Source organism: Parasteatoda tepidariorum, chromosome 6 (genome assembly GCF_043381705.1).
Source record: "Parasteatoda tepidariorum isolate YZ-2023 chromosome 6, CAS_Ptep_4.0, whole genome shotgun sequence".
Lineage (NCBI taxonomy): Eukaryota > Metazoa > Arthropoda > Arachnida > Araneae > Theridiidae > Parasteatoda > Parasteatoda tepidariorum.
The window spans coordinates 52,547,992-52,570,858 of record NC_092209.1 but is presented as its reverse complement, the minus strand read 5'-3'; the positions used below and the strand labels follow the sequence as shown (position 1 = coordinate 52,570,858).

At 30.2% G+C, this 22,867-nt stretch overlaps 1 protein-coding gene across 1 annotated transcript in view; it reads left to right on the top strand.

Moving 5' to 3' along the window:
* Positions 1-3,993: 3,993 nt before the first annotated feature.
* Positions 3,994-22,867, top strand: part of LOC122272808 (degenerin deg-1-like) — a 34,109-nt gene continuing 15,235 nt past the window's right edge. The window contains exons 1-6 of the mRNA XM_071181796.1: positions 3,994-4,049; positions 6,256-6,391; positions 10,304-10,437; positions 13,545-13,669; positions 16,441-16,601; positions 17,388-17,486. Coding sequence (XP_071037897.1) covers positions 3,994-4,049; positions 6,256-6,391; positions 10,304-10,437; positions 13,545-13,669; positions 16,441-16,601; positions 17,388-17,486 — 711 coding nt within the window. The remainder of the gene's footprint in view (positions 4,050-6,255; positions 6,392-10,303; positions 10,438-13,544; positions 13,670-16,440; positions 16,602-17,387; positions 17,487-22,867) is intronic.

Here is a 22,867-nt window from a genome sequence, read left to right as displayed (position 1 = left end):
TATATATATATATATATATATATATAATTGGATATTTAAAACAAGAAGGCTTCCACCATTTCCTAAAAAAACATAGATTATAGTTTATCCTATTCCTTAGAGGAGATTCCATATAAAGATATCAGCAAGAAAATACTGGAAATTCTTTGGTCGGTGTTAGATTTCAATATTTATTCACTTTTTCTCCCGTAGGGAGTAGGTAATTCATCAACATTTAGTTTTTATATCTTTATATTCACCAATATTTTTATTTAGTTTTTATATCTTTTATATTCATCATTAGCATTTAGTTTTTATATCTTTTATATTTCAGGGCATTGAAGTGTTTAGCAATATTGGTGGTTATCTTGGTCTTTGGCTTGGAGTGTCATGTATTGCTCTATTAGATTTCCTAGATTCTGCATTGGCGTTATTTAAGTTTAGTTTAAAAAAATACACATTAAATAAGAAAAAGAAGATAGAAATGTTGACTGTTCCCAAGAGAAAAATGTAAGTGCAGAAAAACATCTAAATTATATTTAAATTATTTTTTAATATTTCATGTTATTATTGAGTTTGTCAAATTGCAGAAATATATTAAACAAATATAAGATAGTATCTAAATAATTTTAATGTGTAATACATTTTCTATCTCACACACGAAAAAAAATAGACACCTTAAATACATTTTAGTGCAGACATTCAGGCACTAAATGAAAATTTTAATGGTTCCATAGATAGACATTAAATATGTAAATTAACTAGTGCTTTTTTGCAAGTACCCAAATAGTGCTTTAGGTCATTAATCGAAACCAATAAATATTTTCCCTGGAACATCTGCTCCTTCCCCTTCGTAGCTGCTTTTTTTTAAATTTTACTTACTCTATGGTTTTTATAAACATTGAACTTAGAGAATGGTTATACAAGGATCAGAATATTAGTTTTTAATTGTTTTCCAGCTAATATCGAAATACATTTGATAAAAAAAGTCTGAACTACATTTATTTTTTGAAAATAACTGGATTCTCAAACATATAAAATTATAATTTGATTAAGTTGGTATATATGTTTAAGTTAGTAAGTTAAGGCAGTCTTCCTATGTTTCCAAAATATATAAGAATTGAATATTTATTCAAAATTTCAGATAAACAGATTTTTAAGCGTCTTTTTTAAAAATAATGGAAGTAAACGAAGATACACGTTTTGAGATGCACAGTTAAATTAGGGTAGAGAGCACAAAATATCTTATCGATAATTGAAATGCACTACCTTACCTTCCAAAAGTTGTATATGAGTGTTTGCATCAGTCTTAATTTTTTTCAGAATTCATCTTCATTTCCCAAAAAAGTCTTAAAATTTTTAAACTTTTCAGAAAATAACGAAATTTTGTAAATTCAGAAAATTTTCAAAACTTTCTGTTAGAAACTAATTACCAATCAAAAGTTGTGTATTTAATAAAATATTGCTTTTGAATTTCTTTAAGAATTTTTCTGCAATGTTTTCATTTTCTGCAACAGCAGAAAAATTTTACCAATTTACCATTTTTAAAATGAGCCAACTGAAAATAAAATACCTCGCAAGCTCGAGTTTTTTTTCTGCTTCATATTCTACTTTTATCAGTATCGAACACTGAAACAGTTAAAGTTAACTTTTTCAAATTAATTAAACTATTGCAAAGCTTATTAAAATTGGGTACTTGTAACTCAAGAAGAACTCAAATGGTTATTTTATGTGATGTAAATCAGACTTTACTGTATACCTGTAAGCAACGTCAAGTGTTTGCGTTGATTCTGATTGGCCTCTGAATCAACAAATGTCATGATTTAACTACGATGATGTCACTTGCAGGTTGCCAATATAAAAGAAGTCAAAAGAAAACCAATGTTGTTGGGTGATATACATTTTGCATAAAAACAACAACGAAAATACTTTCAGAATAAAAACAGCTAATTCCAATAAGCTAGTGAAAGGATCTGAGAAACTTACAAGACTGTGTTAGCCATCTTGCATTTGAAAGCTTCCCATGAATTAATGATGTCAGATAAGAGGGAATTTACTAGAAGCAACTGCCTGGTTTATAATCAGTAAATATTTTTGACCAGTACTGAGAAATGCCATATTCTCCCATTTCTGGGATCTCAATCTCAATTGGTTCATCAATCGAATAAAAATTAACAACTGGAAGACTTTCCAAATAGACCAAATTCTCGAGAGATTCAAAGTTAGTTTTCAACGTGCTCAAAGTTGACCAAATTTTGTCAAATCGGCCAGATAATTCATAATATAGCCTTAATAGAATCTCATTTTATTAACCTCGCATATCATCAACGGCAGAGATTTTTCGAACTCTTTTTAAAGATATAAACAACTATTAACTAATTCCTCGAGTTTATTTCTGCTCCGTCCCTTCCATCAACAAATAAGTTGAGTCTTTTGTTCATTATTCGTGGCCAATATATATTTGGATCCTGGTTCTTAAATTTACTGCAAACGCGTTCTAATCTGCGATGGGTTAAGCCAATCTTTGTAAGCCCCATGACCAATGTCTTACCCCTTCTCTCATCAAAGTAAATGCCTTGAGGCTTGATTTATACTTTTGTTACGTGATTCTGCTGATTTTTTCCCTTTGTTTCCGTCTTTTCGAATTTTACACCAATCAACGATAATCGGAGAACTTTGCAGTTCAGAACTTTCCATTTTCTTTAATAGTTTCTCTCTGAAAATCCTACAGAAATGCTACTGCGTTGGCAGCAGCAGGACTACTACTGAATCCCATATCACTCACATCTTCTAGTAAATGCCCTAAGTCTGATTCTGGTTTGAGATGTAACTGAGGTTCAAGACTATGGAGAGTACGAAGCTTTTTTTAGTACTACTTTGACTTTAAATTCGGAGTTCTCTGGATGCATTTCTTTATTTTCCTCTGAAACTAATTTGCACTGATTTTGTTTGTTTTCTTGAAATTTGGAAACTTGTACTTCGCTGAAGTCAAATTCATATTCTGTATCTCCATTATTTTTTTAATTAATTGTTAATAGATTCGCAAATTAATGGAACCAATTCCCTTCCGTCTTTCAGTTCTTTGGCCATATAAAAACCTTGTACTATCGGACGAAGCTTCCTTGCTTTTCACATCTGCAATGCTCTTGGAAAACGCACTTACACGCAACGATATGAAAAAGCTTTTTTCAATACTTCTGTGAAAGTGCCAACCTCATTCTTTATATTGAAAGATTCTGCATCATATCATATATTCTCGTTTTATCAAAGCTTAGACAGTTAGACTTTTGATGTGCAATTTGTTTTCATCTGATAAGTTTTGAAAAATTGGCAAATTTACAAAATTATATTGTTTTTTAAAAACTTCAAAACTCTAAAGCTTTTAATGGGAATTAAGATAATGTTCAAAAAATCTGAAGAAAAAAATCCTGAGAGATAGACTAGTTCATTAACAACTTTTAGGAGGTGGTACTTTTAAATTATTGAGAACTTTTTTCACTGTTTATTATAACTCACTAGTATGTCAACCAATAGAGCAATGTTTTTTTTAATTAACATAATTTTTATTCAAATAGTAAGAGAATCAAAATTCAATCGATTTAGGAGAAGTAAAGATGGACCTTTTTATTTTATGTAAATAATAGTAATAATCTGATATTTGATTTAATCAAAATGGGTCAACCAATTACATTATGGCTTATTCTAGTATAACTTTAATGTTACAATGTTTGAGCCACAAAGAAACTCTAACGATGCATTTATTTTATTTTTTCCAGGAAAAAAGAAAATAATAAAAGAATAATAATATTGCAAAGAGATAAACGAAAAATTGATCCAGAAATTTTACCTGATGCCTTTCAAGTGTCGATAGGGGATAGCGTTTTAAATACAATCGGAATATGGAAGAAACTTACTCTTACTTTATTTATTATCATCAGTGGAGCAGGTTTCGTTTATCAGGCAGCAATATATACGAAGAACTACTTGTTGTATGAGACTGTAGTGGATATCCGCATGTCAGATAGTCCAGAAACGGAACTACCATCTGTGACCATATGTATCAATGAAGGGTAATTTTTCATTTTAATACTATATGAAAATTCATAAAGAAGAAGGAGCATCCAAATTGAATATAAAATTAAGTACACGTAATACACACGTAAAAATTGAATAAAATAGAATACCTTGACTAACTCTTTATTTTTTAATTAAATTTTTTTAATTACTTTTTAATTACATTTCTAAGAAGCATTTAAAGAATGTATTTTTGTATGCAGTCCCTTTCAGATTGCACTTAAAAGTTTTTTTTTCTATTTTTATTTAATTCATATATTATATTACCAAACTTCTATGCCAGGAAGGTTGTTTCTAGAAGCTAAAGAAGTCGGTCACCAAGTCGGCAGAATATAATTCAGTAGAATATAATTCATATGTTTACAAATGCGAAATTTTCTTTTAAATATACTTTTTTTAAGAAATAGATGCGTTTTAAATTCTTCAGTTGGAGTTCGAATTTCTATCGATTATATAATAAGCAAAATAAAGACCATTTCTAAAGCTAAATTGTTCGAATTTTCATTCTAAAAATAGGGTATAATAATCGGCAGCAGTCTGTCTATCCAAAGAACAGTAAAGTTTACGATATAGAGCATTTTTCACCTTTGTGGTCCTGAAACCGCTTACAACTAGTATGGTTATAAAACCATGAGTCTAAAACTATACTGTTTCATAACCATTTACAATTAGCATGGTTTCAAAACAGTAAAAAAATTTAACTGGCCATAGGAGCTAGACTTTTCGTTAGGCATCGGGAAGTGCAGGACACTGATAACTCTTCATGTGTTGAATGGGATGGAGGAAATATTGTGGTTGTAAACACCGGGACTCGAACCCCCAGTTCTGTCGTTAATGAGACTGACAGATTATCAATCTCGCCCATAATTATCCCTCTCGTCTATAATATTGTGACATTGCGTCACTTAATCTTAATTTTTCTGTTGGGATCGTGACCTAAAAATTAGACCGAACCCTGACCCCTCTCCTGTGACGCCTCACTGTCTGTCGACCTTCACGCCTGTGACCTTCGGCAGCCTTTGATGTGAACACATGGAGAACGGGTAGCTGCAGTCACCGTTTGCGAATAATTGTAATTTAATTTTTCACTGTTAATCTTTTCACTTCAAGTCATTTTTTAGGGAGTTTAACTTTCACTTCTGGCTGTTTATATAAATACCGCCCATTTTTGGGAGCGGGTAGCATTCGAGATTTGTTAGCATTCAAAATCTACGATCCCTTAACAGGGATTTTTCATTTCCACCCCCTCCTCTCTTCGAGAGACGGAGTTTTTTGTAAAATTGCATGGAGGTCATTTCTTCCACCCACCCGTGGATGCCTTTTGCGGGCTGTTTTTCGACAAGAACGCAAATGGGTTACCATCTTAAATTTTTTTGGATCGCCTTTCCAGTAAGCGGCATATTTTTTTCTCGACTGCCACCACAGCCAGCCGCCACTGACGCTACTACTAAGAGATAAAAAAAAGGATGATCCCCATGAATCTTATCTGCCATTGTTAAAAATTGTACCTTGTGACCCCTAACTGGACATGCTTGTAATTCTGCTGCCCCAACGATTTCTTAAAAAGAAGTGATCCACATTAATAAACTACAAAAATCTGAACTCTGGACTTTTCCTTGTGTCTTTTAAACTGTTGCAGCTGAGCCGTTACTTTTTAGATGTCTCCTTTTCTCCAATGGATTGATATGAAGGTATGATTTTTTTTTATGTTCTTTCTTTTTGATGGGATATTGCGGCGCCTCTCCAAGATGTACTTCCACTACAAGATATCATGTGCCTTCTTCTTTTTTAGTGTAAATTGCTTTAATTAATTAACCTTCTTTAGTTTTTGATACCCAGCAGACCCCAGTTAACAAATATACTCTCAATTACAAGGAACTAAGTAGCTTCATTAGGCCTGCTTAGTCGGTGCGATAAAATTCTGTTTGTTTCACCGTATTAGGTGAAAGCAGTTAATAAACGGGTTTTTTTCTACAGTTAACAGTTTGAATACCATCTTATTTATGGTTATTTGACTGTTTTTTTTTTAATATGTTAAATTGATAATAGAATAGATTGTTATTTAACCATTTTTAAGAGAAATTTCTAGCAGTGTATCAATTACAGAGGTGGATTCGGATATTGCCTTGATTTCTGTAGTTTATTCAAACTTGAAGTGTTTAATATAAAAATAAGTAAATTAATGACAATGTTTTATCTTAGCGTTCTTCGTAGTAAGGTTTGTAAATACGAAGAAACACAGTGCTTACCAGTAGGAGAAATAGACATGGAAGGGGGAAACGCTTGCGAATGTTTACCTGACCGCTATTGTGAAAACGGAACAGCGCGCAACATAATGGTAAGTAATATGTTATTAATCTTTTTACTTCATATTATTTATTTATTAACTGATTGTCTGTACTTCGTTCAGAGTTAAAATACAAAATAATGGATGGATCGGTATTGATTTATATCGCGCAGTGGTGCAAAGAGCTACGATCCGAATAAAAAAAATTAAATCATCATTTCTTACATTTAAGACAAATACACTTTTAGAAGTTCAACTTATTACAGAAAATTAACTATCAATTAAAAAATATTCTTGATGAATTGGCATATTGTTATATAACTGGGATTTTTTCCAATCTTATTGCAGGGACCATAAGAAGAAAAAAAATTCACACCTCTTTAAATTTCAAAGAGTTGCAACATTGCATCAATCATAGAGTATTAAGCTGGAATTTTTTTACTCGTAACAGTTGTGACATAGTGTCACGAGCGAAATTGTTGATTGCTTTATTATATCTTCCCTGCATTTACTTTCGTAATTTATACACTTCAACTTTTTGGTATGTCGGCTTGTCCGTTACCCGTCTCCTCGAAAGTGCTTGGAATTTAGTTCCCCTTTTTTCACCAAGAAGTGCAGCTGCATCGGCGCCTTTGGTGTTCCATGTGATTTCTCTATTTCCACCTTTTCCTAACCGTAACTACCCTTAATTTTTTAAACACTTTAACTTTTTCCATTACATTTTGACCGCTCTCTCAACCGTAACGTTTTAAATTTATGTCACTGTAACTTGCCTTTAACTGTTTCTATAAATAGTTCTCCATTGTTTTCACATTGGTGTTCGATTTCTGTATCTTCTTTCCTCATCACGTCTCCGTCAAACGGAGCGTGTTTATTTTCTCTCTCCTCGTTAGGAGGTTAGGGTGGCATCATTAGCGCCATTGAACTTTTTCATCAGTTCATCTGTAGTGCTGCTTCTTTTTCAACAATAATTTTGGCCTAGAAAAATATGGCATATTTTCTCATGATGTATTAATTAAAGAACACTTCCGCCCGTATTCACCAACACGGATTACCTCCGGGTAATCTATGGGTAAGAGTAAAATCACGAGTTTAGTGCGAAACGTTATTCTCCAGCCGAAATTTCGCCAAACTCGCAGATTTCATCGACAGTTCTGACTCTCCGGGTAACCCTCCGTTTTTGCCGAGTGATCGGAGGGTAACCTATTCACGAGGAGCTTGTAAACAAAAAAGATGGAGGATTCTATCGCTGCGTTTGAGCTTGAAGATCTTGAATTTCTTGAAACTGTTGAAAGAAGGGAAAGATATGTCCCAACTATCAGAAATAATGACCTAGAAGAGTTAGATGAAATAGACTTTTTTGAAAGATATCGTTTCTTAAAACCGACGATTGAAGAACTGATCTCCAAAATTGGCAGTAAGTTGGAATCTGATACAGATCGGAACAATGCCTTAACTCCAACGGAAAAAGTTTTAACTGCTGTAAGATTTTATGCATTTGGAAACCAGCAAATAACATGTTTTTATTATATAACAGCACTTGTTTATATTATATACAAAGTCACATGGTTTTACCTTGCCCAATCAAAGGCCTCGTTATATTTCCTCCAAGAGTTAAACTCGAGATGTGAAATCCTCTGTTGAAAACGGTTGGAGAATAAAAAGCGAGGGTTAATCCGAGAGTAACTCTGAACCGTGGATATTCCGATCCCCGAGTTACTCTTGAATTTAACTCGGCGTGGTGAATACGGGTGTCCATCGACGATCGGATGGTATTGACGGACAGGCCTCAACTGCTGACGAGACGGGTTAATTAAAGTATAGTCCCTTGATGATCTGATGCTAGAGATCCCGTATCCCGTTTTGCTGCCGATAGATGTAGACAATCCGAATATGAGGAGCCCGAGCTGTGCGAGCGTGATAGTATGGATTCAGTTTCCTCTCCTATCTACCTGAGTGTGGCCTCGTCTCCCACACCATATCATCAACTTCTTATCATATTGATTGTGTACTACTGATTTCAATAAATGTGCAGAAATAAAAGTTTGTTTTGATCCTTCAATAACAAGTGACTGGACTGATCTATTTGCTCTTTTCTCTACCACTTAATGGAAAAGGTACTATGTATTTAATTCTTCTTTTTTTTTTAGATTTTTCATGACCCTTTATGCTTGTTTTATGATGGCTCAACCAATTGTATTTAGATACGATCACATGGCTAAAATTAAATTTAATTTAAGCAGTACATTTTCTCTTTTACCCAACATCTCATACGACAACAGTGTCAGTCAACAGACAACAAATCAGACGAAAACGAAGAAACGGAAAAATCCTCCAATTTAATAATAGATGCTTAGTTAATGAAACATACTCGCAGCCTTACTATTTCGAGAACGTAAAATAGCGAAAATTTGCCAAAGAAAAACCTCGGATATGAACATGGGACGTTCTAAAGCCTGTCGACCCTTCATCGTAATGAATCAATCCTTTCACTTTCCGGGTATTTTAAATGAGAACAAGGGGACAAGTTTTCCTCCACTCTTCCTCCTTATAGACATTTCACTTCCATTGACGATTATCCGATTCTTTACTGCTTATTCGTTTCGATTTTTTAATTTTGTGTGTGCCTTTTACACCTAAATTGCAGGAATAAACTTTACTGGTGCTGTTTGTTTCTCATTTGGCGAACGTGTAATGAGAGACCTATATCATTTTACATGTAGAAATGTCTGATACGACGTCACTTCACTTACCTGTCCACTGGCAATCCATCAATAATCAATCAGTTAGAAAACAACTAAAGTAATGCGTTTCTATAGGAAAACATATCTTCCAAAAGAAATAGCTAGTGCCAACTACTAGTAGCCATTCACAACTAGAAAATTACGACGATTGATTGATTTTTTCCTTGATTGATTGATTAAGGATGCAATTCAATCTCCAACTTGAATATCTCTATTCTGTATTCTGCCACGCAATTGAAAACTCAACGTAAGAGACAAAAAAAATTGAGATTTTAATATATTTGGCATCTTTTGTATGTTAACTTACATATTGCAAAAAACAATTTTCAAAAATGAGTTTTGTTTTATCAGTTTTTTTGGAATTCAATTTTAGCATCCATACTATTAGCAATAAAAGGAAAATAGTTGTCTAGCCATTTTTATCGGAATTAGTCGTGAAGCAATTACCTTGCTTTTTCAATTGCACGGTCGTATTCAACTGAAAGCCTAACACAACTGTTATTTCCATATTGTTGTTGCTAATGGAGATCAGTAATAGTTTAAATATTATGCAATATATCTGTATCAACTGAACGTTATTTGGAAATTAAGCAAAATAATTACTATCGGTGATTTTAATTAAAGTGTTTGATAAAAAAAAGTTATTGATTAATACAGTGAAGTAAACTTTAGTGAATATGAGATAATTCAGTTTCAGAGATTCAAGGATTACAGCGCTCGTCTCCCAGTGAGGTTACCCGGGTTCGAATCCCAGAGATGGCTGGTCGATACGAATTCCATACCCAGCTTTCACCGATCACAGAGCGGAAGTAAAATATGCTTGATCAACCATGACCTGGGTTCATAATTAAAGGCTACGGAGTTGAACATAGATAGTCGTAAATTCAAAACTTAATTCTCAGTTTACGATTACCAAAACTGTTCAATAACGATTAGAAATTAAAATAGAAATAAATATCACAGAGTAATAAAGAAATCTATTTTCAGAAACAGCAAAAAATTCATTAAATATTTCTCTTCCCATCCATCGTTTATGCGTTATTTATATTAAATTATTTGTTATTAAAAACAATAAATTCTATAAAAACACAAAAAATAATTATTAAGGAAGAGTGAATAGTACAAAGTTGTCAAATATTTACTTGACTTAAATATTAAATAATGACACTGTAATGAATAATAGAAAAAAATCTAATCTGATCTTTAAATTTCACCCAAGGTGCCTCCTGAATCCTTTTACTATGACTTGTATGGGCGAAAATTGGAAGAGTATGAAATGTTTCTTTCCAACTCAGATGACGTGAACCTCACTTGCTCATTTTATGATGAATATGATAAAGCAAAAGAATGCGAGTAAGTAAAAAAAATACAAATACTAAAAGGTCCCTGCTCGCTATGTTCCGCAACCTCTGGGAATTGCTGAGCCTTAGTCTGGGTTTCAAAGCAATGGATTTTTATCCATTTCCTGAGGAAAGCTTCACTCTCTAATAGCCAACACCCAACATCTTAGGCACTTATCCTTTCCTCTGTAACATCAAACATAAACGGTAAATATTCTATAATCATTTAATGTAAAATTACATTAAGAAAAAAAAAGGAATTAGTCGGATGTTCAATGCTCTTCTTAATCATGTGTGACAGAGAATAAATCAATCTATTTAGTGGGGTAAGGTAAAAGGGGCAAAAAGGCTTGCTTATATGTTTTTAATAAATCTTCAAGATATTTTCTCTGTTCTATAAATTATAATTTCAGCAGATATCTCATTTAATTGAATGCACTAACAAAAAATATTTCATACTAAAATTTAGATACTTTATCAAGTGATTCCTCTCTTTTGATGTGCGTTCTGTAAACTTAATTAAGAGTGGGTGGCCCTCTAAACCCATCTTATGGGAAACATAACGTATCCATCTCTCTATATATAAATCTCAATATGTTTAAGATGATAAATATGAAAAATATTTGAGGTATTATTTTATGAAATACTGATAAATTTTTGTTTATTAATAAATTCTGAGATAAAAATAAGTCAATTAATATCATACTTTTTGTTTCAAAATTTTTCTTTAGGGTTTCAAAAACGAACTGTTTCAATAAAAGGATCCACGACTTGCCCAAACTAACACTATAACAAATTAATTTTTGCATGAAATCATCATAAAAATGTTATAAACAATTATGTAAAAATTTCTTGATTATATTCAAAAGTTTCGGAAAATTTAAAATTAACTATCGACTTTTCCCTTGCCTTAACTATTGAGACCATATTTCTAGACTGCTGCCACAACCTTCAGATGTCTTTTAGCATTAAACAGACAAATGCACGTTTATTTAGATAAAGTACGTCTTGTATTTTTAACTAGCACAAAAAATTAATTAATTAACTAGCATATTTGAGCCCTTTGAATCATTACAATTAAGTTCTGGTACGTAAAAATTTGATCATAAGATCAAAAGGTAAGCATGGTATTCTGTTTTTTTAGCACTGATTATGCGCATGAACATTCATTGTAGATATGTACATACATAAATGTTAAGTAGACATGTATGTATGTTATATATACAATTAAGACAACATGATGAGAAGTAATCCATTTGAAGAATTTTCCAATTACAAAGTTAAAAAAAATAATTTGAACTTCCGATAACTGAAACTTTCCTTGACCACCAATCGTAATCACTTGTATTAGTATATTTTGATTATTTTAATCAGTATAACTTAAGCAATATTTTTATTTATGAGTAGCCGCCTAAGGCGGCCAGCTGTCCGCCACGCTAAAGGTTTGCACAAATAAAGTTTTTTAAAACATAGCAGGAAATATGAAGATTAGTGGACAATTAAAGTGTTCCTGTCCTGCAATTTTGTTTTCATATCCAGTTCTGGTGCAGATGTGTTATAGCTCTTGAGGATGTTTGAAGATGTTACTTTGCTATGGTAACCTAATGCCTGTGGCAACCTAACTTATAATGTAACTATAAGGTGGAGACTTGTTTTTTTTCTTTTTTTTCAAAAAGACCTCAGAAATTGTAAAAGTATACAAAAGTTGCTTTCGAAATCATCATTGGCCAATAGCTGAAAATTAAACACGATCCTCTTTCAAGATTCTTTGACGTTCCTCAGGTGTTTCTCGGGACCTAGCACCGCTAGTTGAGACACGATCCTCTTCTAATCTTCTTTGACGTTTTTCTGATACTTCTTAGGCTCTAGAATTGCTTGTCGAAATTCGGTCATGTTCCATCTTTCTTTGACGTTCCACAGACGTTTCTTGGGCCCTTCTTCTTCTTTGAGAATCTCTTAATATCTTTTTCTTTGACAAAACACAGAGTTTTTTTGAAGGTGGTTCTGCCATGTCAGTTATCGGGTTTTTAAGAAGTCAACGAATACTTTAGAACAACAATTACTATGAAGGCAAATCATGAAACTTCAATATTAAAATCTAAAAGCTTACCTGCAAACTGAAACTTTCTGAAAATAACTAATTACATTTAATAAAAACTGTTAAAATAAAGAATAGAAAAACCAAAGAGATCCAAGGTAAGTGTGATCGTTCTTTCAAAAACAATTAAATTCCTATTTTATATATTATATAGCTACAACACTTAAGAAAAAAAAAACTGAAATGCTAAATACATGAAAATAACACGAAAACGAATTAATTTTTTATGGGATCAATTTCTATTTCTATATCGCTACAAAAATTATCGTCTTCGCTTAAGAAAAAAAAATAGAGCGTGGAAAGAAGAAAAACTTATTATAACAATTATGAACAGCGACAAATATATCAAAGCGAAGCGTCTTATTTACGTGTCGAATATGTTGCCACATTTTTAATACAAAAGTTAAACTTTTCTCCACTTTGATAAATGTAAACTAATGCGAACCTTACAATTAAATTATTAATTCCATCGTATATTATTGGTTTAAGTTGTCGAAAATTAATATTTCAATTGTAAGGCTCGCATTAGCATACATTTATAAGAGTGGAGAAAAGTATATGCATTTTTTAATAGTTTTTTGAATAAGGCTCTTTGAAGACGAAAAAGCATAGATTTTCTTTTAAAATGACTGATAACTAAAAACATAATCCAAATTTTTGAAAAAGAAAAAAAAAAAAATGCTTCTTCATTATGTCAAAACACAATTATGTGCCGAGTTTCGTGCCTGGGAGAGGCTTCTGGGGCGATATATTGTGATTACAGAAACACACACAACCGCGTTTATTATTATGAATAGATTAATTATTTTTATCACTTGTAAGCTTGATTACTAACGATTTAATTCATAGCAATTAAATACATGGAAATTTTTATCTGTAATCAATTAGAGTCGTAATCGATTACTATCTTAACTCTGCTTGCTTTGTTATGAAATGACGAATTACATTATTTAAGAGTAACATTTAAATTTAATTCTCAATCAAAATGCATTTTTAAAACACATTTTTGCACAATTTTTCAGTTTTTCTCTGATGAAACGTTTCCATATCATCAGTACCATATCCATGACTTCAATTAGCTCTTGTTGGAGTTTGAATACATTTATTGGAAAATCAAATATGAAGAATATTGTGTCTTCGAAAGGAAGTAAGTTAGCTGGGAAATACATCAACAATGATTTCAGTTTATGTTTCTAAAATTTTTTAAATATCATTAATACAATACTTTTTTAAGTTTTGGAAAGCCATAAAAGCGAGATTAACTAGATTAATTACGTATTATTACAGTACCGATTTCGATTGCTACATTACCAATTATCTTTTACAAAATACTAGTGGTTCCTATTAGCACAGTTAATAAGCATCACTGTGGTCAAGAAAAATTTGGTAGTTTATTTACCATTTATTTACCCCATTAAATTATTAACTTTTTATTTGAAGAAAGTAATACTTCCATTCCTTAATTTTCTCATTTTGTCACTTTTTTACATGTTCTAACATTAGAGAGGAAACTTTTAATTTCCATATTTCCTTATGGTATAAGTCCATTAAATTTATACGCGTAGTACAGTAAAACATATATTCATTTTATACTGGTGACTACCACACAAATCTAGATCGCTTTATATAATAATAAATAATACAGTTAACATAGATAATAAGCATCACCGTTCTCAAGAAATATTTTGTAATTTATTTACACTCCCCATAAAATTATGAACTTTTTATTTGAAATGCATGCATTCATAAATACATTTAAAAATACTTGCATTCCTTAATTCACTTATTTCGTCACTTTTTAACAGTTCTAGCATTTAGAAGAAACTTTTAATTTCCATATTTCCTTCTAGAATTAAATAAATCAATAAAAACTCTTACACATAGTACAGTAGGACATAAATTAGTTTTATACTGTTGACAAACACCCTTATCTAGGTCACTTTATGAAACAATAAATAAAGAATAAATAATGCAAAATAGGATATAATTGGGTAGGGGAAAGTGGGGTCAATTGTAACATTTTTTGCTTAACTATTTTTAACAAACAAAAAATCCAATATATTATTAGTATTAATTGACAGACGAGTAAATTATACAATCCTCTACTAGAAAAAAAAACAAATACCTTATTTTAAATGTTATTATATTAGTTATTAACAATTTTTGACAGTCGTGCACTTGTTACAATTGTCCCCCAATTGTAACAGTTCATAAATTCAACTAAAACATAGTTAATTATACATAATATCATAGTTGTGATATATTTTTTTATTGATCAAAATAGTAGCGATATTTAAGGAGTAAAAATAATAATGAGCAGAGACCTAAAGGGTTAAACATTTAACTTCAAGGGGTTAAAATTTTTTATTTATGCTGTGAAAGGTGACAAATAAAATAATGCACATGCAACATTAATATAAATGATATAGGAAACTATTGGTGGTTCTTAAAGAGTTAAGTAATGGTTTGTAAACATAAGATTATTTAATTTCAGCTGTTACAATCGTCCCTTTACTTATTGTTACAATCGTCCCCAAGACGCCATTTCAGCTTCATTTGTTAAAAACAATAATAGTTAATTAATAAAACTAATTTTTTTTATTGAAATGTTCATTAAGGTGTCCACTTACATATTCGGTTAATAATTTTTATTTGTTTAAACAAAATTACTTTGTTACAATATAATATTCTAATACCAAAAAAAGTACTTACGTAGCGTGAAAATATCTTTTGTAATGTAACTCTTTCAAAAGTACATAAAAATGGTTGCCAGCTGGGGTGTACATGTAGATTTATTAAATACACCTTGTGCGCCACCTAGGAGTCAAATCTAGAACCCGACACTCGAAATTTTTGCTCTGCTACAATCGTACCCTGTTGCAATTGACTCCACTCTCCCCTCTTTGCACTTCACGAAGATCACAATACCCACACATCTGATCGTTTATAAGCCAAATGGCTTGTTAAAGCTGTGTTTCTCCTCATAAGTCAGAATATTAATTAATATGAAGTTGATTAAATATAGCACATTGAATTTGTTGAAATATAATTCTTTCTCGTCTACGTCTTTTATTTAAATTTGATTTATTATTTTTTTTAATATTTATTGTAAATATGATATAGTTTTATTTTGTGTACTTGTCAACTTCGATGCATAGTTAATTTGTTCATGTTCCACATGCCTTCATGTCTGTTCTTGTGTTAAGTAAGAAATATATAATGTAAGAATATAGAATGTATTTAAAAGAATTGATGTTTGACGGGCTTGGCTTACTCGAAATAGAGTGGAAACAACAGTTGTTAACGTAAACAAATGCCACGCTTCAACAACCAATCAGGATCGAGATACCGACACTACACCACTTGCAGGTATCCCATTATAAATTAAATAATTTCAAGGTTATGTCAGCAGAGCACAAATGAATTTTTTTATTGAACTTCATGTTATATTACTTTTTGCTTCCAATTACAAATTTTGCCAACAAATAGGAAGTTTGACAGACAAATCGAAAAATGTTTGAATTTGTCAACGATTGAATCGTCATAAATCGCGTATATTTTATTCTTTTATTATTTACGTTGTCAATTTTGGAGACTAAGATTTGAGATTTTGATTGCCATTTCTTATGTAATGATCGTCCGTTGGTGACTGGTGACCTCTAATCTAAAGCTCTAGGCAAAGGCCAATTAAAATGAATCGATGAGCCACGTGAGTTCTGTGGGTTAGACTACAACTATCTAGACAAAAAAAAAATGTAAGCAATATTGATATAAAACAACTGAAAATTAAGACAATGCAGGGTGTTCAGCAATGTCCATCCTTAGTAAATTGCTTTAGAATGTTTGAAAAAAATCAATCTATTTTTTTTTAATACTCATTATTCATCAAAGAATCATCATTTTTTTCTCTAATTCCAGGATTGGTTTTGAGTTTAACAATTGATGAAAGCGAATATCCAGTCTTGTACCATCCTCCGGAAGCAAAAATATCTATCCATAATCCTAACCAAATCATCAACCCGCATCTTGACGGTTTCACTTTACCAATAAATACACACAACGTCTTTAATTTGAAGAAGGTATGTGAATTTTAAAGAATTTTATCGTTAACAAGAGCATTATACAACAATGAAGATGTAGTAATTTAAACTTGAAACACGGGTTTTTGAAATCTTTTAATGTTGTTTAAATGACTATCTCTCTGACCATCTATCCCTCTAGAAGCAAGACTATCCATACATAACCCTAACATAAGACTTCGATTCGCAAGTTGAAGGTTTCATTTTACCAATAAATACTTACATCTTTAATTTGAGGAAGATATACGCAATTTAAAGTATTAAAGCGTTAACAAGAGCGATACATTAATGAAGATTTAGTAATGTAAACTTAAAAGACATGTTGTTTGAATTATTAAATAAAATTTAATCATTAAAAAGTATGATTGTAAGCCTCTAGAAGCAAGAATATTCATTCATAATTCCTAACCAAATCACCACATATTGAAGAAAAAACCTTGTCGATAAACGCACTCAACATCTTTAATTTGAAGAACATATACAAATACATTTAGTTATTCAATATATAAACATATACATTTAGTTATTCAGAAGATCATCATCTAATATAGGAGAGGTAGTATTTTAAACCTGTTGTTTAACTCTAAACATTTCATTTTGATTCATTTTTCGAGTAAATTACAATTTTAAAATTTTTACATATTTTAATATTTCAAAATTTTTAAATTAATTAGAAGTGTTGTGACTTTCATCACCCAAGTTCATACCTGTAGTTTCATTTTCTAAACTTTAAGAGTTTTTGAGAAGTTTAAATATTTTTTAATAAAGTTTAATTATTTGTTACAGGTATTGAAAAAGCGTGTTCCACATCCCTATAACACAAACTGTGTGGATTACTTATCAAAATGGAACGAAAGAGGAGGTTATGGTCCAACAAATGAAAACGTATGTATATTTTACTGTTTAATGCTTAAATTATATTGAATAAGTCAGTTGGAATATTGATAAGCGCAACCCAATAGAAAAAAAAAATGCAAAGCAATATTGTACTGCAAGTAGACGTATAAAACATATTGCAAATAATATTAACGCACTGTTTTCTTAGTCTTTTTTTAACACGGGTTTCGTCTCCATGAAGAAATTTTCCCACAATCTGAATGATGTATACTATTTGCTATAATCACTGAGAGGGGATGTTCAACTCAGTAATAGCTTACGAATCTTTGACAAAAACGATGTCAGTAGAAAGTAAACATTAGCAGTCATAAATAGATAATTAAACTGGGATAAAACAAAAATAATTTTTCGCAATCTGCGGGATCACTATTGAGAACGAGAAATGAGAAACATTCTAACATCTTTGATTGCCTGACCCAAGTAACGCCTAATATTAGATATCATCAGAAAATCGGTAAAATCTAACGTTATATTGCACAACTTCTACATTAGAAACATACAAGAGGTCTCTGTTTGCTCTGCATGATATAATATTTGATTCTATACAAACTAATATTATCTAGCGTTCGCCATAATATTGTCTTTCATTAGTTTTGATGCAATATAATGTTAGATTTTATATTTTCTGATATTATCCTGCGTTTGCTTTTTAGTTTTTGGAGTAAGCAAAAGGAAGATATGGATGGTAGTGGAATAATTCGGCGATATAATTTTACTTAATTTTCTGTATTGCTTTGAAGCAGTAAGGCGTAGAACACTAGTTTTATAATGTCATTCCATGCATTATTTACTTAGCAACACAGAAATACTAAATAAAATTATATTAGCGATTTCTGCTAATTATCCATTTTCCTCCTTCTCACTTCATAGTATATCTTACGTTCTGGTGATTTTTTTGAATATTTTAAATTTAATTAATAAATAATACTATATCGCAACTTTAATTGATATTTTTTTCTTTGCAATGGGTTTTCTGATGAATTTTATATCATTAATAATTTTAAAATGTATTCTTTATTTTTTTTAGAAATGAGCCTTTTTTTATCAAAATTTTAGTTGAATTTGTTAGTTTGTAAAACATGATTTATCAAAGTCGTAACTTAAGTCATTTGTAATTTCACAATTTTGATTCATTATTTATATTCTGAAATTATGTAATAAAAATCTCACTATATAATCTTAAAGTTATATATTTACAATTAAACTCAGCGGAAACTTAACTTAAAATTTTTCCCCGTATAATCATGAAATAAAACTGTTTAACTTTTAAGTTGTGATTTCCTGTAATAATTGACTAAATAAAGAACATAATTTAAAAATATTCAAATTGCTTACTTCAACAAACTTACACATATTTTCCTCCAATTCTTTTTTCACTGAACTTAAATGGAGAACTTTATTCTTTTAGTATCTGAAATTTTATTTAACAATGCACCTGAAACAAAACCCAAGCGCAACGTAGAAATTTTCAAAGGAAATGAAAATAGGAAGGCAACTAATATTATGAAAATTGTTAATATTTTTTTATAATGTAAAAATAGCTTTCATGAACACATCATAAATTTTCATCAATTCGATAATTATTTAAAGGTGTTATGTACTAAACCAACAATCTTTGCAAACAATTTACATAACATTTTACTTTCAAAACTGCCAGTAAATATTATGTTTTATCTAAATTAAATTAGCACAAATATATAAATGCATTCCAGAATAAGACGAAAAGATAATAACATTTTTTTTACATTAGTTTTAAAAAGTTGCCTTTAGTATGAATGATCAAAATTTGACTACAATCCATTACTCTTTTGAGAGCGTTGGTATAACAAAATAGACTTTTGTTTGAAACAATTCCATTGCTTAGATTATGTGTTACGACATAAATAGGTTTAGAAAAAAGCTGGTATCATACGTAAACATTTTAAACAGAGCTTTTCAGAAAATAAAATTGAAAAAATGAAGCAGACGCTGGAGTCAAGTTTCTGGTATCGATGAATTAGCCATAAAAAGAATTATGTTATGCATTTAAGAAACTTGCTTTCGCAAAGAACTTTACAGATGAAAATTTAAACAAGAGTCTTCTCTACGTTGGTTAAAACTTTTGCTTTTACAGTAGTGTAAATAAATGTTCAGCTAAATTTTAAATATTAAGCCAAAGAAATTTTTACTATAATTATTTTAAACATCATAAAAATACATATATACACTTCTTATCTCAAATTTGAACCGAATAATTCAAAATTAGAGTAATAAATACAATGCTAGTAGTATAAATGTTCATAAGCTATAGTTAATGTTTAACAATGTTAAAATAAAATTACTTCCGATATCTTGAAAATTTAAAAGAAAACGAATTTTAACTACATCTGTTTTCATAATACTTAAACATTACTATAATGACTATAAAAAAATTTCTAACATTATATCCTATTAAATATCATTAATGAACATATATCTGCCAATCACATTTTATAAAATTCCGAAGATTTATTACAAATTTGCAGAATAAATTACACAATGCCGTAGTTAAGAATAAAAAAATTAATAAAATAAAATCATGACAAATATTATTTCACAACTTAATTATTTTATTTTAAAACAAAACACAATATAAACTTCACTCAACTATAAAAGCAATATATTCTTACCGCCATTGTTTTATTTAAACATATCGAACATCCTTTGGTAAATTACAAGTTAAAAACACAAATTTGTCATTAAATAAAATAATTTTTATTCCAAAAAGCAGCAGTTGATTATCATTTTAATTATTATTTTTAAATTAAAAAAAATTCCAAAACTTTAAGGTCATTTCATGCACTTTAAAGTTTTTTTTCCCCTTTCAGTTGCAACTTTTTGTTTGTGAGCATCTATATTTCAGAGCAAACCATAAACCTGGAAATCTTTCAACTCTTTTTTGAAAGATTTTTATAAAATGATCAGCCACAGTTAATAATGTAAACACACAGTAGGGATGAATCACACAGGAATGCGCCTTTCTTCAAACTTCTACACAACAACCAATAAGAGAATCTTCAGCTCCGACAAATTTTAAGTGCACCCGTAGCATATACACACCAGTTGTTCTGTTTTCTGTACGGATCGAACTTAATGCCCTCAACTTTCTGCCAAAGTGAATTATTGCAGAGACCAGAAGCCTATCTCAAAATTCCTTCCAATCCTTCCTGGTAGATAAGCTTCTGAATCCAGCAGACGAAGCTAAAATTATAAGAGAAAAAAGTTAAACTTTTCATTGAAAACACTAAATTTAAAACTATTAAGCATTGAATATTTCTTTAAAACTTAAATCATTTAATTTGAAAATGTCTAAAATTTAATGGGTAGATTTCCATAACAATACCTGCACCAAAAAATCTCATTATCACCGAGCAAGAATTCAAAAATATTTCATTTATAACCACTCTCAAATAATAATTTTATTCTTTTTTTTTTTAAAGAAGAAATTATAGTATAAAACCCTTAAGCCTTTTTTATTGGAAGTGAATATGCAAGTATATATACAGATACAAAAATATATCATATTCAAAACTTTTTTTTTTAAAGATAGAGTGCAATAACACTTAACTATCAAAATATTCTTGTACATTGCATAAGCTCCTAGAGTCAATAGGAAATGTTCAAATTTGTTTTAAGAAACTTTCTGAATAAAAGTCGTTTTAGAACTGCTTTAACTTTTTTAGAACTGCTCTTCATTTAACGTAAGTACACTTGGAATAGACTGTATTGTTGCTTATTTTTAACCACTTTTTAACAATTGCAAATTAATATAATTAATAATGTAACAAAAACAAGCAAACCTGTCTATATATAAGAAATGAAAATAAAGATGTTTAACTCATTATTTTACAATATTTTAAACAGAAAATTTAAATAATGTAACAATAGTATTCGTCTAATGAATAAAATTTCAAATGTAATGGTTTTAACTAAAAAGTAGCAGATTAATTAATCATTATTTTAACATTACAAACTTGCTTACTAAAAATTTATTTTTATCTTTATCAATGTTGCAGTGAAATTCTGTCTGATGCGAATTACCAAGTAAACATAATGTTTAAGAGCCTATTCTAAACTAACTACATTACTTATTATTATTATTTATAATCAGACAATACGTTTTAAGCAGAGTAGTCAACTATTACTTGCAAACATTGTCAAAAATGAGCACAATCATAATATTTACTGATAAATGTATTACCTCAATTCTTGAGTGTTTTGATTAAGAAGCGGTCAAGAGTATTACGTACACTAATGCTTCTACAGGAAAAACAGTACCTACGATATTACTTTTAGGTTTCATGTATTGAAATTTATAAAGTTTACTAAAAAATTAGTAAATTTTAAATACCTTTGAAGTTTAAAATTTCATTCTAGCTGATTACCCCAAACAATGGCAGCGACGGAACAATGGCGATGTAAACAATCGTGAAGAAGCTATAACTCAACAATTGAGCTCGCGAACTCAGTTTAGTTCTGCTAATATTTTACTTCTACTATCTAGTGTTTTCTGGCATACGATTGCATTGGCTAAAAATGATATTTTAAGTAATATTTAATTTATCGTTTTCGTTCGCAAATAAATGTTTTTTTATTAATAATATATCCCATATTATTATTAACCTTTCGCAAAAATGTGGCTTTCGACCAAAAGTAATGAAATAGATGATAATTTTGAAAGTTTGGATGTTAGATCGAATACGATTTAATCTTATATAACATCAGTTCTAATATTAGAAGATAGGATTCAAGAGTCTAGCGTTTTCAGCACGGTAGTATTATCGTGCATCTTTCTAATGTTAGATAATATCTTTTTGCTGCCTGGAGATATAGAAACATGGATGTGTTTCTAATAATTGAAACTTTACCCACACACTGTGTATACCACGATTTCCACGGACAATGCAGAAGTAGCAAAATTTGCGCAACCCATTATTTTTACGTTCATTGTTTCATTTCAGCTTTTCTATGCTTTTCAATCATTTATTTAGATCTCAGTTAACAGATGGCGTAAGTTGCCTATATTTCTGCGAAATATATATTCATGTTTTGAAGCATTTTTCGCTCTACTTTCGTAGCTCCAATATTTTTGCCAGAAGTATTTCGCGAATGATCCAACCAACATTCATGACAATATTTCTGACATTAAAAGCAACTCTCTGATTTTATGTAATTGAAGTTAGTAATAACTAACTGACTGGAATTTCTCGTTGAAAGTTTGTACTGCAAAATATATTTAATTAATTAAAATACTTAACGTTTATATTTGTTTAACGTCTCTAAGAATTGTTTTGTTTGTATTTTTTTGCATATGATCACTTGTGTGTATGAATATATATATATATATATAT